General features: G+C 35.5%; 1 protein-coding gene across 1 annotated transcript; it reads right to left on the bottom strand.

Moving 5' to 3' along the window:
• On the bottom strand, positions 1–7,929 carry LOC132170351 (Ankyrin repeat family protein). The gene is made up of 3 exons (XM_059581303.2): positions 7,587–7,929; positions 5,243–7,219; positions 1–810 (listed from the first exon to the last, which is right to left on the bottom strand). The coding sequence occupies exons 2-3, from the start codon at positions 6,839–6,841 to the stop codon at positions 427–429; spliced, it is 1,983 nt and encodes a 660-aa protein (XP_059437286.2). The 5' UTR covers positions 6,842–7,219; positions 7,587–7,929; the 3' UTR covers positions 1–426.
• Positions 7,930–17,515: the final 9,586 nt, after the last annotated feature.

Genomic DNA, 17,515 nt, shown 5'->3' on the forward strand with positions numbered 1-17,515 from the left:
TGATCCAACCATTATTTTCTACTTGTAACAAAAACTATATAACTATCCCTTTACTGAAAATATTTCTATCAAATTTTCCTAACAAAACAAAGTCAGCTGGAAGAATAGTTATTAATTTGCACTTGAATGACAGAGAGGGAATGCCAATCACATAAAAAAAAAAAAAAAAAAAAATGTAAAATTGTTAATCGAATTAGATACAAGATTGGTCTCTAGGAAAAATTAGAATGAAAACAAGCTATGAGAGAAACGAGAAGCCTCTGCTCCTCCATAATCTCACTTCACATGACAATACAACAACAGATTTAAGAAGGTGAGGCTCGTCTTAATGAACAACAAATTGATTGCCTAACAATCATCCACCAACCCAATTGCAAAGGGAAAAATGAAGTCAGATGCAAACAGGAGTTTACCTCCTTGATGTAATTATTCTTCAACTTCCTCATTGACCGGCTGTCCCCCTTCCCCAGCTTTTGCCGCTGTCTGTCTCCGATGTTTCTTGCTCTTGGCTTTCTTTGCCTTCAAGCGCCGCTTCTTCTCGTTCGCATCAACCCAGGTGTAGTCTGATGGTATGTGGAAAGGGTCAACCTCATCCTTATACCGGTGACTCTCACTGTCGCTAGATTGCCCTCCACGACTCCCTCTCATCCATGAAATCCACGATGAGGACCCTTCTGATTCCTTGGATTTGGCATCCTGGAAATGTGCCGGGCTGGACAGAGGGGTTGAAAACTCCTCTGATGGCTGAAGCTCTTCAAATTTTGTGAAGGTAACAAGGACTCTAATAGTGGGGACAATTGGGATTGCAACCTGCAGAAGAGAGAATAAGATCTTATAGACATGATTATTACACACTACTCTGTTTTAAGACAATGAATAATCAAACATAATATCAAATTACAAAAAAAAAAAAAAAAAAATTAAAAATTAAAAAATTAAAATTCAGGATAAATGAACTATTAGGACTGTGATTGATAGACACTGGAATCGAGACCACTTTATCCTCACAACGATCTATCAAAGAACCTCTGTTACCATGAGCTGATCCATTATAAGTTAGTAACCAAGGTGTAACAGCAGACTTATCATCTAAAAGTGTTGGCTCATGATATTATCCAGAATAGCACTAAAATAACAAATGCAATGTATATGCAGCAAAGTTAAAGCCAACTGTACACAATTAGCAACGTCAATCCATCTTACTAAGTTTCATCAAGAAGTTAAAAGTCATACACCAAAATAAAAAAGCGTGGAAGAGATTCTGATAGAAATAGTTTAAATGCTTAGGGACAAAACCTCCCTCAAACCATACACCTCTTCTTTCAGGGGAGCAGGGTGCAATGCTTTCACATCCTACATCAGACTTACTCCATATAAAGGAAAAATTTCCCTGAGATTTTGTGGATTGTGTTCTTTTTCTTCTCCCTAGTTGGGTATCTCTCGTGTATACTCCATGTATACCTGGATTGCACCCATCTATGCATTTTAATTAGATTGAATTATTTATAAAAAAAAATTTTTTAAAAAAGAGGAAAATTTTGAACTGATCAACTCCTCTCTTGTTTTTCTTTTTTTCCTTTTTTTCTTTGGCTTGTGTTTGCTCAATTTATGATCCCCAAGATTTTCTTTTCCCTTATTTTATCACTTTCAATGCATTTTTTTAAAATTGAACTAAAATATTAAATATATATCAAACCAATCCCACTAAAAATTTCACATAATTAAGGTTTGAGGTCAAAAAAATTAATCCAAATTTTGTTATTGAAGTCAATGTTTTAAATAAAAATAAATAAAAAAAATAAAAAAAAGAAGCAAAAGTTGCAAAAAATGATGAGGATGATGGTGCACACTGATGGACTAAAACAGATTGTGTGATGGCAAAATCTGATTGGTTTTTACGCCACTTGATGCTACATGACTAGCTCATATAACTCGGTCACTTTTTCACCCCATTGCCTTGACCATAAAGAATGTTTTTGTCACCCAATCCCTCCCCACACCCCTCCCAAAAGATAAATTAAGAGTAATGGTAAAATAAGGGAGGCACGTGGATGGATATACTATAAACCAAGTGATACTATAACTTCCATACTCTTCCAAAACATCATTATTACCTTACCATGTGGACAGGTATACTAATATCAATTGTACACTAAGTAGTAACCTAGTGGGCAACCGAACTGACTCCCAGAAGGTAACTTGCAACAATTAGGATCATAAGGAAGGTTTTCTAAACTATAGAAATTGATGACTGCTAAAACAACCAACAAAAGCAGGAAAAAAGAGCTTACACTAGAATAATTTCAAATCAGTATGTGCAGATCCTTTTTATTATTATTTTTTTTTATAATAAGTAATCGACATATATCATTAAAAGCGTAAAGCGCCCCTAAGTACGAAAGAAGTATACAAAAGGAAACACCTAATATTATGTGCACATCTTTTACTAGTAAACCATCAGTGTACACACACACACATATTAGTAAGTGACAAAAACCATAAGTCTTGAACCCATGACCTTACCCACCACCTGTCCTGAAGGCGGAGAGAGTGCCATTTGAGCTAGAGCTCATTGGCTTAAAGTATCCGTTTTTCCAAACATCTAAAAGTAATTAAATCTCGTTAGAAAGCGCAAAAGGGAGCAACCTAAGTACATAGGTAATAGTATACAAGAGAGACTCCTAAAGGGGAGAAAAAGACAAACAAAAATCTAAATATTCAGAAAAACTAGAAAAATATGGACTATTGTACGCTACTGTCCATGTATAAAGGGATTTAACCATGATGTTCGTTAGCTCAACCACCGAAGTCTCACGATCTTTAAACACATATATGGCTATCAATCAGTAAAGCAGCATTTGTCTTTGGCCTAGGTGCCTATTACTTGTTTCTCAAACCAAAAAATGGGGATGCTTTCTACTTGCTTTCTTCTTTTGCTTGTTTACTATGTCTATGAGTAGAAGGGCAGTGTGGAAGGAAGAGAAGTGGAGGGGATGTGCATGAGATAGGACTGGAGACACATCGTCTATACACATCATAGGTTCAAATCCAACTTGAATATTTCAGAACTAATTCTACACGAGACCAAGCAAGAGCAGCCCCAGTAGACACACAAGCAAGCCAACCCGTAGGATTTCCTTTCATACAGGAAGTACATTAATGTAACCTCTTAAGTAGGTAACTTCACGAAACTAATCGTGGCGAAGAGATTGAAGCGGTTGCCCGAGCAACCTGCACCAATTAAACGTAGTGCCAAGCCATACACCAACCTAAAGTAAGACCAAAACTATACCTGACTGCAATTAAATTGTAGTCAGCACAAGCACCCAAACCAATCCCCTGTATAGTCTTTCGCACATCCTATGTAAACCTCCTGGGGGTAGATTAAATGGTCAATGGCAGATGAGAAGGTGAAATTTTTCCTTTCGTAACAATAACATGGAACTTAAAATCTACTAGTATCTTTCAGTTTCTCTAATCAGTTGAAAACAGCTACACAGTGACTCCTTCAAATTGTGCCAAAAATATGCCACAAGTTTACCCTAGTAACATGCATGCTCATAATTTTACTACCCAGTCGTGAAGAAATTGTGCATCCATACCACAGAGGCAAACATAAGGAATTCTTCAATTACGTATCTCCAAGTCCATTGTATCCCTTTTTTCGATCAAAAAAGGAAAAATGACTTTGTTGATATCTTAAATGCCAGTACCTCACACAATGAATGATTCAGAAGAAACCCCAAACAACATGTGTAACAAAACTAAATTTCATATTTTGAAGAAACAATCAAACAAGAAACTCACCTTGATACACTTTCAACTAGATTGACTAAATTGAAAATCTACCTTATATCAAGTGAGAGGGCAATATCATTCAGTATTTCTCCATTTTCTTATTATAATCTCTTCCTATACAAGGCTCTTGTATGACAGCCAGCTCTACCTCAATTCTACAAAATAGTGTAACAAGACCTCCCTCTTTTTCCTATTTCAATGCCTACCCAACATGTGCTTTTGCTTAATTAAACAGATTAAGATAATTTCTGTGGCATATGAAAACACAATCAACTCAATAGGACTTATCACTACAGATTCCAGTAATGATCATAGTTCTAAAAGAAATGGGCAAAATTTTCATTATGTTTTCAGCAAACTATGATTTGGAGATTTGGCTAATGGAAAGAAAACTGTGTCAGAAGTTCCTACTTTCAATTGAGACCAAATATGCTTCTACCATGTTTTTTAAGGTAATAATTAATTAAAAAAAATGTCGAAAAAAGGGGTACAACCCTAATACACAACAAGTAAACAAAAGAAATACCAAAAAGAACACATGCAAGCGCACACAGAAAACCTAACTTGTAAATTTAGAAAGTTTAAGTCAACTAACGTAGCAAACGTGAGCAATTGGTAGCAACTATCCAGTCCAAAGGCAATCTCAAAGGCAATAGCTTCAAACTCAGAATTAATAATTTACGATCCTCAAAAGAGTGGACACTCCTCTCTCATCATAACACCTTATTAGACACAAAAGTACCACCCTCCAAATCATACTTCTTCTATGCCTACATAATCTCCCATACTATGTTTTCAGTAATGGTGGAAAACATAGAATGCCAGTAAGGGGACAGAGTTTCAAAAGAAATAGAATCATGTTCCAAAATATTTTGGGCAAACTATACAATATGATTTGGTACTATTTAATAAAGAAAACTCTCTGGTCATTTCAAAATTTCCTTGTTTCAAGCAACATAATGTCTTTTACCATTTTGCATGACAATAATATATCTTTTTGTGAAAAACAGTTGGAAAAGGAGGGCAAGCCAGCTGTTTCTCAATGGAACTTTTTTCAAACCCTAGAACAACTCTTTCCTCCATTCCCCAACCCCCCAGGACCCAAAAAAAAAAAAAAAAAAAACACAAATTGATGAAGAAGAAAAGAAGAAGTAGACCTTGAAGTAGACCTAAACAATAAATTTTGTTGTAGAATAGATCCTACTTTGCAACCAATCCCAAAAAAAAAAGGAAAAACAAATGGAGGAAGGCGAAAAAAAGCTCATGAAAGAGATTCATCATAATGAAAGCAGAAAGTGATATAAGCATATACCAACAGTTATAACGCAAAATCAGCCTTACCAAAAACACTTTTTTTGATAAATAGCCTTACCAAAAACAAATTGTTTTGTAAAGATGGTGCATTAGCAATATCAGAAGCACAAAAGAAGATATCTTGGATTACCTTGACTGGAAATGTGCCATGAGGAAGTTTAGTAGTCAAAAGCTCCCTGAGTCTTCTAACAGCCTTGACCTTGTTGGCTAAGATGTCAAGTAGAGGCAGGAGCTCATCTGTTTTCAAAGGGAAATCTGGTGTTAACCACAAGACAGGTCTCAAACCCTTTTTGTATTCGCTCTCATGCTTAGATTCACTAGTGACCCCTTTCTTTTTTTTCTTCTTACTGGTTTTATCCTTTCCCTTCTTGCCATCCCCCATATCCTCCTCCTTAGGAAATTCAGAAAATGATTTTTGGTGATCGATTGATTTCTGGTTGCTACCTTCTGGGGCCAACTTGGAGAACTTCTTCAAAATCTTTGAATCTTCAGGATCATCACCATTATTCTTTGGATTTTTCTTGTTCCAACCAAACCAACTTTTCTTCTCCTTAACAACGCCATTGGATTCGCAATTTTCATGGGAACCTAATGAACCATTTTCTGGATATTCAACGACCCCATGATCCTCATCTTCACAAATACCATCTGAGTTCCCCATACGAAGTGCAGAATCCAATTGCATCCTTTCCTCAGCTGTCATAAGATCACCATACTCATCATTGTTTTCACCATTTGCCATCCTTTCTTCATCATCCACAGCAAAAAGTTCCTCATCAGTCATTGCACCAGGAACCCGCCTTGACTTCACGCTCACCATCACATGAAGCATATCATAAACTTTGGCCTTCCAATTTCCAACCATCTCAGTCCTCTCCTGTCGCCTCCAAGTCAAATGAGAAACAAGCTCAGCCTGCGTAACATCAATGCCTGGCCTATACATATTTGTCTGAGACATTAATGCCACTTCATGGGAAACTTCTGCTTCTGTTGGTTGGGCACCAGCTCCTTCCAAAGCATTTGTGATTTCCTTCTCCTTATGGGAAAGAACAATCAAAGAACCAGGTGGCAAAGTTACGTTGCCATCCTCCGAAGAGTACCCTTCTCCAAGAAACAAAAATGTCTGATCAGATCTTTGAATCCGAAACCCATCAAAACCAGCAAGGGTCATATCAGCACGAAGATTAGAACCACGCTTCCAAATGCGGTAAGTATCTGACGGGGCAATCCGGCCAATAAATGGAATGACCGAGCTCTCAAAATGGAAAGTTATCTCCATATAAAAATCACGAATACGAGCCACTGAGGCAACAATACGTGGCAGTCTACGACACCATTTTGCCCAAGCAAGAGGCTGGTAATGCCTTGCGATGATCATCGCAATCGCCTCCTCTCTGGTGCATACCGCCTCTTGGAGAGCACTCCAACCATTCTCATTCTGGAGACTCCAGTCCGCACCAGCTGCCATCAAAATCTCTGCTGATGTGGGATCCCGCAGCCGTACTGCAAGGTGCAAAGGAGTCTCGCGACCCGGAACATCACGGCGATCAATAACAGCTGCGACGGCATCAGCCTGGAGCTCAGCAGCCATAGACTCCTCTTCGGTATTAACCTCCCCGGCCTTAGCGAGCTGAGGAAGGGTACCAATAATGCGCCTTAAGGCAGCATAGTCACGACGAGCTACAGCCAAATGAGCTGGACTATGAGCATATTTTGAGAAATCTTCCATTGATTCTCGTTCTTTATCTATCTCTTTCTAATTCTAAACTATATGGTTCCCTCCATTTTTGCAGAAACTGAAGCTATAGAGCTAAAATCCAAAGGGAACCATTTAAAAAAAAAATCTAGGGTTTCAAGAGCTAGAGAAAACCCAACAAAATCAGGGCGCTTTACTATCTTAGCCCTCCTTTGCTTCAAATTCTCTTATATTTATAGAGATTCCTCGGATGGCTGAACCAATTTTAGAACATTCAAAATCAATTTTTTAGTCCAAATTGCTTCGCTATGTAGAAAATATCCACCGTTTTTGTAACTCAAACTCCGAAACCCACTCACGTAGTTTGATCTTGAGCTCCATCACAATAGTAAGCTATCACAGAGCTCAAATCTGTACAAGAACAAAGAAAGACTCAAATGAAAAAATAAACTCAAATCACAAACAAAATCAATCTTGAAAATCATTAACAGCAATTTTCTTTAACAGAAACAACAGCATCTTTCTCTTCAGCTCCATTTCTCTGTTTGGTTACTAAGAAAGAAGCGGAAAACGAAAGAAATCCGAATTCTGAAGCTGAGATTGTTCAAAAGCTGAGCCTAAAAAAGAGCCAGGATTCTCTGATAGCCAGAGCAAGAAAAAGACACAATCCGGAGTTTCACTTTCTTTCAGTTTCCGAGCAACCAAACAGAAATTTACTTTCTTCGTTTTAACCAAAACCAAGAAACCAAAAAAGTACAGCAAGAATGCAAGGAAGTACCTGAGAAAGCGCCGCGTGAGAGTCTCCGAATTTGAGACCGATCGGTTTTAGTGAAGACGTGCTCAAGCTCCAAATTTTGAGCTGCGCTAGAGACCGAGAGAGAGAGAGAATCGGACGGTTGGTGTGGAATTTCAGAGATGGGATCTAACGGTGAGGATCGTCTTCTCTCTCTCTCTATCTCTGAGTACTCTACGGACTTCTTCAACCATTAATTGCTTACAACACAGTTCAAAGTACGTATCCCAGCTCGGACTCCAACTCGGTCCCGACTCGTTCCCCCAACTCAGATCTCTCTCTCCCTCTCTCTCTCTCTCTTTTCTCTCTTTCTCTGTCTCTGTCTCTGTCTCTGTATTTCGGGTCGAGTCTCGTCGCCTTTGTTCTCTGTAGCTGTTTTAGAGCACAAACTACTAATTACCCTCCCTTTTGTTCTATATTTACCAAGATGCCACTCAGTTAAAAACAAAAAAAAGCTTTACCGTTAAGTAGTTGAATATCGATAAAAAACATACAAAATTTAAAAAAATAAAAAAATTCGTTGAATATCTCTGTGATTTTTTTTTTTTTTTTTTTTTTTGTGGTATTGTTAGAGAAAGAGTAAAAAACTTTGGTCTAAATTTATTTCTCAAGCAATATTCTCTCTCCTCAGTCTCATCATTCTCACAAACCCAACTCAACCAACCACCCAACAAGAAACAAAAAAGGGCAGAGAAACAGAAAAACAAAACACAAAAAATTGAGAGAAATATAAAAAAGTGCGCAAGAATGATGCTGCGGTTGTGCTACGAGCTGCCGGAGTACTGCCTCGTGGGGTGGCGAGATTGTGGCCACGGTGGCGTTTACGGGCAGTCCTAGCACACGGACATCAAGTCCCACATGTATAGGGACTACTCCATTACAGTGGTCTAGGCCAATTCCAACTTCGGAGATTAGAGCCAATTATGTTGTAACGCAACATCCTAATAATTTTTATAAATTATATCGGATGCATTATTTTCTTTTGACTTTAAGTATGATAATCTATCACTTGACAATGAAAACATTTATTGTTTTGTTGGGGGAAGAAACACCAAAAGAGTCAAACAAAAATATATTAGTATACATACTACGATACCACTTATAGCTCAAAAGCTTTGCTAATGAACTTAGGTCCACTTAAGTATATTAACTATTATTTTTCTTTATATTTTTTTAATATGAAACGATAACCTCACAAATGTATACACAACATTTACCATAAAATTGAAGCAACGGATAAATTTAAAACTTTCAATAAGAACGATTTCAGCACCCCTCTCTAGATACCCCGAGCATGAAATAACTTATCAAATCGCTATTTTTGACAATTCTTACAACTATCAATTTTACATATCACATTGATCACTTACTAGTTTACATGAAATCATATTATATCTTATACCTTAGGATTTACTATTGTTCTGCTCGAGCTCCTTATCCTTATTGTTGTTGTCCTGTTGTTTGGTATTGTTGTTCTTTTCCATGTAAACAACGTTTATAGGTAAAATGATGAGTTCACAACTTAGTAAGCAAGCAAGCAGCGGCAGAGCCACGTTGCTCTTTGGCACCTCCAAAGATTAAATTTTTTTTTTTTTTTTTCCTACCCACGGCACCCCCATCTGAGCCTAGCGTGAGGTTTTAGACCTCTTTCGAAGGCAAAATGAAAATGGAAGACAAATATTCTTGGATATAAAGCACTGAGAAGAGGTTTTTAGTAATTTTCTCCAATAAAGTAGCACAGTTGGCAAAAAAATTCTCCTTCACTACAAAAGGTTTCAAGTCGTTTATTGGTTTTTAGGAAGAATAATTCAACCCAATTAATTTTGCAGCAGTCACTGGTCAGCTTTGTAACTTTTGATACTTACTTAGCTTTGGATCTAAAAAATGCTTATAAATTATTTAAGATTGACACGTATGATTACGGAGAAGTATTATTCTCTTAGATTTTTCTAATTATGACAAAATTAATTTGAGATATATGTGCTTGTTGATCCAACATTACAAAATTTGTCTTCCATTGCAGAATTATGCCAAGGATTGGCAAAGACAGAAAAATCAAAGACATACTATCTTATTGATAGATTAATTTGTCTTATTTTGATTCTTCCAGTGTCTACAACAACTACCAAACGAGTATTTTCAGCAATGAAAATTGTTAAAACATGACTTTACAACAAAATGGAGGATGATTTTTTTTGCAAATAATTTTGTTCTCTATATTGGAAGGGAAATTGCTGAGAGCTTCGATTTAGATTCGATACTTGATATTTTGTACTTCTAAGAGACCGTAAAGTGCAGTTCTAGACACTTTTTTTTTTTCTTTTTTTTTTGTATTTCTGTCTTTCTGATATAATGCCGACATGTTATATTTATAATATATCAATTTAAGTATACATTTATGAACTTTTATAGATATTTTTTTGTGATGCATATATTGTGTGAATTACCAAATTTTTAGGGTGGAAAAAACTTTTAGGACACCAAAAAAATTTTGGCGCGCAACACTCCTAATATGAACTGTCTGGCTCTGCCACTGCAAGCAAGTTGTTGCTGATATGTGAATGCGGAGATATTTAATAACACACTTGTTTATACATAAAACAAGGGAAAACTTTATAAAATTTCTTCAAACTTTCACACATTTTAAAATTACTCCCTCTTCCGAAATTTCAAAAACTTTTAATTTAGGCATCAAACTTTAATTTTTTACAATATCTCTCTTCCGATAGGATTTTCTGGTAAATCTTGTCAAAATTATAAAATACCATTTTTTATAAAAATTTAAAAAATAAAAATTGCAAAGATTCAGACATATTTTTGCAAATTTCGTTAAAATCCTGACCGATGCCTAAATCTTTGCAATTTTTTATTTTTATTTATTTTTATAATAAAAAACAATGATATTTTGGAAATTTGACGAGATTTAATGAAAATACCTAACAAAGGGGTGACATTACAAAAAATTGGAAATTCGATACATTAAATTGAGAGTTTTTGAAGTTTGAGAGTAATTACAAAAATAATAAAAATTTAAGAGAGTTAAAGTGAAATTTTTCCTAAAAATAACTCGTGGAAACCACAGCTTTATTTCTTGAAAATATTTCCTTTACAAACAAATGACATTTTGCTAAAATCATAAAAGTCACTTTGCTGAAAATGATTCCTTCAATAAATGGTCAATGGTTTACTGACAACATCAAAATCATTTGAGTAAAGCATTTGTTTCATAAACATCTTTCGTAAATAAGTCTTTGTAAATGTCTGCCATAGACATCTTTTGTACATATTCTTTTTCGTGGAACTTGACCTTGGTAAACATGCATTTTCCTGAAAATAAGTCTCTTCAACTATAAAACTTTGTTACTGATGAGAAGCTTATGCATATTTTCTTTACTTTATTCTCTATATCCCGTTTGGTTCGCATAATAGACTCTTAAAATAAAATGTTTATTTCATAAGAATAGTCATTCTTTTAATTGGTAAAGACCTATTTCTATTTTCTTACGAAAATGAATACTTATTTGTCTAAAAAAATGAAAGGTATATACAACATTTTCTAAAAAAAAAAAAAAAACTATTTTTATTTTATTTTCTTTTTACCCTTCAACCCTAAAAAAAATAAAATTAAAAATTAAAAATTAAAAAAAAAAAAGTAAAAAGTTGAATCATAAGGGTGGCCAAGGCCCACCCGATGGCACCGGGGGTGGCCGGCCACCCATAGAAATCAGCTTTCAAAAAAAAAATTTAACCATTTTTCTTATCTCATAAAACTTAGTAAACATACAGACAATAGCCTATCTGAAACATCATAGTAAAAAGGCATCATTTGAAATAAACATCTATAAACGACTTCATGTCACACATTTCATGCATAAAACAATTTCACAATTCTCATCATACATAACCTGGGCTTTTCTTCAAAAATATGTTGTATAACTTTGCACATAAAATGCTCCAAGTCAACATTCATAAAAATACAAGCAAAAATATAAACTTGAGGTCAATTGTTTAAATCCCTTTTTGTCTTCGCCGCAACTTACCGTCCTTACCATTGCGACCAATTCCTTGAACGTCTTCAAGAAACCTTTCCTCGAAGACCTACAATTGCGTCACACAACTTCCTTAATTAATAGATTCCATGAAAACCCTAGTTTCAAACGACACCCTAGTTTCTTAATCTCTTTAACACACCTTTGATCTTAAAATAACTTGTGCCTTTTCTAGTTTGAACTTAATCCCTCAAGCACGCAACTTACCAATACTCTCTTCATAATGCAACCATTAACCAAGCGCATTTTACCTCCTTAATTAGTATCTCCTTCATAATGAATTATAAACATATTTAAATTGTTATGGATCCCTCTTGTGAATCCGATCTCATTAAAATCCCCTAAATTCTCTTTCTCCTCAAAACATCCGATTTTTCAACTCTAGAAAGTCCCGTTCGAATGGTGTTCGAACAAGAGTTCGACCGGGGCTTCTTGTCATATTCTTGTTCGAACAGGATTCAAATGCGGGTTTGGACAAGGCATTTTATGCCAATCCCATTTGAACGGGCTACAATTAGGGTTAATCTTGTTCAAACAGAAACCTTACCATTTGAACAGAACCTATGCGACACATTTTTTATGTGTAAATCACTTCTAATCCAATTCTTCCACCACCAAACCCTTCCTCCACACTATAACACAAAATAGTATTGCACAAAGTCGTGATTTTGTTTTGTTTTGTTTATCTTTCTTTTTTTTTTTTTTTTTTTTTTTTTTTTTTTTTGGGAGGGGTTCCTTGCTCCTATTGTATTGCACAAAGGGGCCACAAGGCCCACCACCGACAGTTTGCCAAGTTGCAAATGTATTTTGATCAGAAAGAAAGAGAGATTGCATCACTTACATACTATTAGTAGCCACCAAAGCCCCACGTGAAATCCGGTTGGATTGTACCCTAAGGCATGTGAATATTCCCTTATCGAAGAAGGCCCTTCTACTCATTGGCTGCTATCAAATCCAACTCTTTTTTTTTTTGTTAAGCATTTTTTTAGAGAAATTAATACTATAAAAAATAACTCCAAGTTGAAGAGGAGTAAAAATTAGAAAATAAGTATTTAGACAAAAGCACATGATCACCATACCTCACATAAATATAGCAAAACCATCCTACTAACAAGATCCCTTACTAGAACAAAAAATACACTAAGGTTACCTTTGGTACGCTAAAAATGTTGATTACCTACAAAAAAAAAAAAAAAAAAAAGTATTACTAGGAATACAAGAAGTTAGAATGAAATGATCATTCATATTCATTCATTTGGTAACAACACAATAATGAACAAATTTTCTAATTGTAATGGAATCAGATTTCAACTGATTTTTCTAAAATATCCTCATTTATATAAATAATATCTTAAAAAAAAAATCAATTTGTATTCGAAGTCTTCCTCAAGGGTGGCCGACCACTACCTTGTAGGTGGTCAATGAGAACGAAGGCCCACCGAAGACGATGGCAAATAGTGGCTGATGACAACGATAGACAGTGGTCGGTGACAATAGAAGGCATCTGGAGACAATAGTGCCAATGATGGTGGAAGGTCGTCTGAGACGGTGGAAAATGGTGGCTAGTGACGATGAAGAGCTGCTGAAGACGACGGAGAATGATGGCCGATGACGAAGGAGGGCCTCCGGAGACAACAACAAATGGTGGCTGATGACGGCATAAGGCTTTTGGAGACGACAATAGTTGATGATGACTGAGGGGCGGATGGTGGCCGGTGATGAAGAGTCACTAGAGACATTGACGGATGGTGGCTGGTGATGGTATAGGGTTGTCAAAGATCATGGTTGACGATGACGATAGAGGGCCGCCAATGATGGCGATGAACAGTGGTCAGTGACAGTGAAGAACCTCTAGAGATGGCGATAGACAGTAGTCGGTGACTGCAAAGGGCCCAAATACAATGACAGATGGTGGCCAATGACGGCGGAAGGTCAATGAAGACAACTACGGGCGATGGCTAGTGATTGCGAAAGACACTCGTGCATCAAAATTGCAAAAATGTCATGTTGGGGAGTGCATTTAAAAAAATGATGGTTTGAAAATGTGAAAAAAATTAAGTTTTCTCTCGGTAGCTAAGAGATGCATTTTTTAAAATATTGCATAATTTTAAAGGTTGTACTGTAATTTTATAAACTACTTAACCATGTTTTAAAAAATTACATTTTCATTAACTAGGTTTTGAAATCTCTACTTTTCAAACAACACATTTTAAAATTTGTTGGGTGATTCTCTTATTTTTCAATTATTATTTTTTTCACCTCTCAAGTTAGAGAAAAGCTTCGTTAATTTGTTCCTATAGAAAGTTGAGAATGTAGGGGGCAAAGGATTTTAAGGCATGAAAACAATCTCCTAAGGCTTATAACATTTTCTCCTTTTGTCTTTTAGTTTTATTTTGAGACAAAGCAAGTGTGAAGAGGGATTGGTAGATTGTGGGGTTGATTGTTGGTGTACACTAGTTGAGCCTCTCCACCTACTACTTTATACAAGCTTTATCAAATGATTTTGTTGGTGCTTCATTATTTCTATGCAACCACTATTTTGTTGCTTGAAGAAAGTGTAGTTTGTCGGATTCAAGAATTAATTACAAGAAAAAATCATTCTTGTGTTTTATTTTTTATTTTTTATTTTATTCTGCTGGTGCTTAATGATCCCCATGCAAGCATTAGTATATATGTTGCTTGAAGGAACTGTAGTTTGTTGGAAAGCAGTATTGTAAGAAATGATCAATCATTGTACTTCTTCTTTTTATTTAATATTGTATGAAGGCTTCTTTCTTAGATTGACCGTCTCTAATAATATATTATTGCAATTTAGACAGTAAATATAAGTAAGTTTTTATGAAATTTATCTACCTCAATAATTGTGCAAGCTGCTCGAAATCTACTCAAACAAATAAACCTTAAAAAAATTATCTCATATTACAATTAAAATTACTATCCATCATAATAATAAAATTTTCTAGACCTCTATCTAATCTTTTATCTTTTTACCATGCATACAATTAAGAAGATAGTTAGAAATCCACAAAAATTTTAAGAAATAAAAATAAAAAGTTGTTGATCTAGTCTTCTAAGAAGAAGAACCAATCAACAGCCATGATTTCCAAGTTTAGTTGCTTGGTACGTGAGAGTCAATGACAACAAGAGGTCACCTACTTTGACTTTCAACGGTCTATAAGGGGGCTAGATATTTTCCATTTTGTTGACCCAAAAGAATGATGGAAAATGCCATTTATATCCGTTGCTTAATCCACGTTTGCCTTTACACGTCACGTCAATAAATTTTAGGCGTGACATGCGGTTTGATGAAATTAGTTTGGACGCTATAATGGACCGTCATACACAACACGCGGTATGCGTGGCATGCTAGCGTAAATTATTTTTTTTTTAATTTTTTTTTTTAATACTGCCGTGTCACGCACGCCAGCGTACTGTTTAGCTTCACCCATAATATTAAAGAGTAAAAATTGGGTCCTAGGTTGTCAAAAAAAAAATAAATAATAATAATAAGGGTTAAATTCACTTTACAATTCGAATTCCAATGTTTAAAAATTTGTAATGTAACCCTCCTAATATTTCAAAAATTTTCAATTTAGACCCTCCGTTATTAATTTCTGTCTAATTGGACGGAAATCATCTCACGTGTGTTTCACGTGGGATTTTGATGCCCTCTATTTCAATTTTGCCTTTATTAAAACCTATGAAATTACGTAATTACCTTCAATTTTATAGGTTTTTATGAGAGTAATTACATAATTTTATAAGTTTTCATAAGGATAAAATTGGAATAGAAGGCAATTAAAATTCCACATGAAATACACATGGGATGATTTCCGTCCAATTAGATAGAAATTATTAAATTAGTAACGGAGGGTCTGAGGTTGCGCATCCCCTAGGATCGTGGTACACCCCCTTGCACATTAATGTAATATCCTAGACCCCTAGTTGTTCGACTAGGTTCAACTATGAGTGTCTCACTTAACCTAAGAATAACCATATCTTGTTTAAACGAAACACATCATGTTCAAATGAGATCAAATCTTAGTCATTGAGAAAAATTCTGGTGTGTGACATGTGGCTTTTGACGTGGCAAATTACATGCTCGTTTTAACAAAAATTTTCTTAGTCATTATGGAAACTTTTGGCATGTGATCTTTCTAACACGCAACAATCCAATCACATTCGAATGAAACCATTCTGGTGCGAATGAAATGTTACAGCTTTCACATGTGGCAGTAAATCAGGCATAAATTTTGCTACAAGTATCATAATCGCGCATATGACCCTAATCCAGAAAACTCGCTTCAATAATCTATCACAAATTCAATGATAATTTTAAAGCCACATCAGTTTTGAAAAAACACAAAAAGAACATATAGAAAACTTCTAGCATTACTCGTTAGCGTATTGTTGTAATTTCAAAATTCGAGAAGCATGGATGTTAGGGTTAAGGCTTACTTTTAGGGCTGATAAAGCTCTAACTTTGGCCCAAGATAATGCACTAGGACAAGGAATCCACTTGGAAGCTGTGGCTACACAAAACTAAGGAGTCCGAGGAAAGAGTCTTCATAATTCTAGTACAAGAATGTTGCATGTTGAATTAAAAGATTGCCAAACTTTTCTTAGCATTAAGAACCAAAACAACTCCCCTCTTTTTCTTCTTTTACCTTTTTTTTTTTGTTCTTAAATTATGTTTTTTCCAATTTTTTAAAAACAAATCCATCCTTTTTCTTGCCTGTTTATTGGATTTTGTAAAGCTTTGTGGACCATTGCTGAGGGCCATATGATTTGGTAGCTAATGAGATTTGAATATATGAAGGTAATCTGTCCCTTTTTGGCTCTCAACTACCATGTTCTATGTGGGCTACCCCTTTTGCTTACCTCTCAGACATCCATTGCCCTCTTCCACTGTCTAATAGTGTCTATGGCCCTCTTGCCCACGTGGCCATGGCTCACAAAAGTACAACCTTTTGTTTTTGCTTTCTCAGAATGAAAGCCCCAACACTCCTGTCACCTTGGTTTGCTAGAAAAAGAAGATGAATAAGAAAGAAAAAAAAAAAAAAAAAGTCTAAAACCTTGGCAAATGGCTCTTTGGTCTCTATCTCTCTCCACAAAGCTCGTCTTTTTGTAATTTCTTCTAGTACAATGCCCTTATCAAATATGTGAGGCCAATCTCTCTCTCTCTCTCTCTCTAGAGAGGTTCAAAGGAAAGTGTCACCATTGATCATAAAATTAGGATTGATTATTGATATGAAGTGATGGCTATCCTTACATCTGAGGGAACAACTGGTGGATTCTCTAAACAATATACACTATCTCAACTTTTTGCACTTTTATTCCATGATGTCAAAAGTACTATGTACTATCATGACGTTTTATTTGTTTATTTATTAATTATTTTTTATTTAAGAAAGGTAATGTAGGGCCTTTCTTAGGGTTTTTTTTTTTTTTTTTTTTTGATATTGGGAAAGTGGTATAGGAATAATAATAAAAAAAAAGGTGGGCTTTCCAGTAAGTGATCCAAAATAAAAATTACAGTGCAAAAAATATAATCAAATAGTAAATAATTGGTCAAAAATTGACCCAATCCTCTCAATAGGGAGCCGCTTAAAGTGATAAAAGCACTAAAACAAAGGTCGTAGGCAGAGGCATGACCGTCGTGAGACTCTTCAACCCTACCTGAACTCTCACTGCAAGTGATGCGGACATGAACATGACCCTCGAGATACCCTTCAACCTTAACCCGAAATAGCTCACCACTAGGAGACTACATCAACCGTCGAGAAGTAGCCAAAATAGGAAAGGTACTGACAAAATCCGAAGTAGGAACCAATGAAAAGAGAATACTATCTTTGATAGCACAAG

The sequence above is a fragment of the Corylus avellana genome, chromosome 1, assembly GCF_965113065.1.
Source record: "Corylus avellana chromosome 1, dhCorAvel1.hap1.2, whole genome shotgun sequence".
NCBI lineage: Eukaryota > Viridiplantae > Streptophyta > Magnoliopsida > Fagales > Betulaceae > Corylus > Corylus avellana.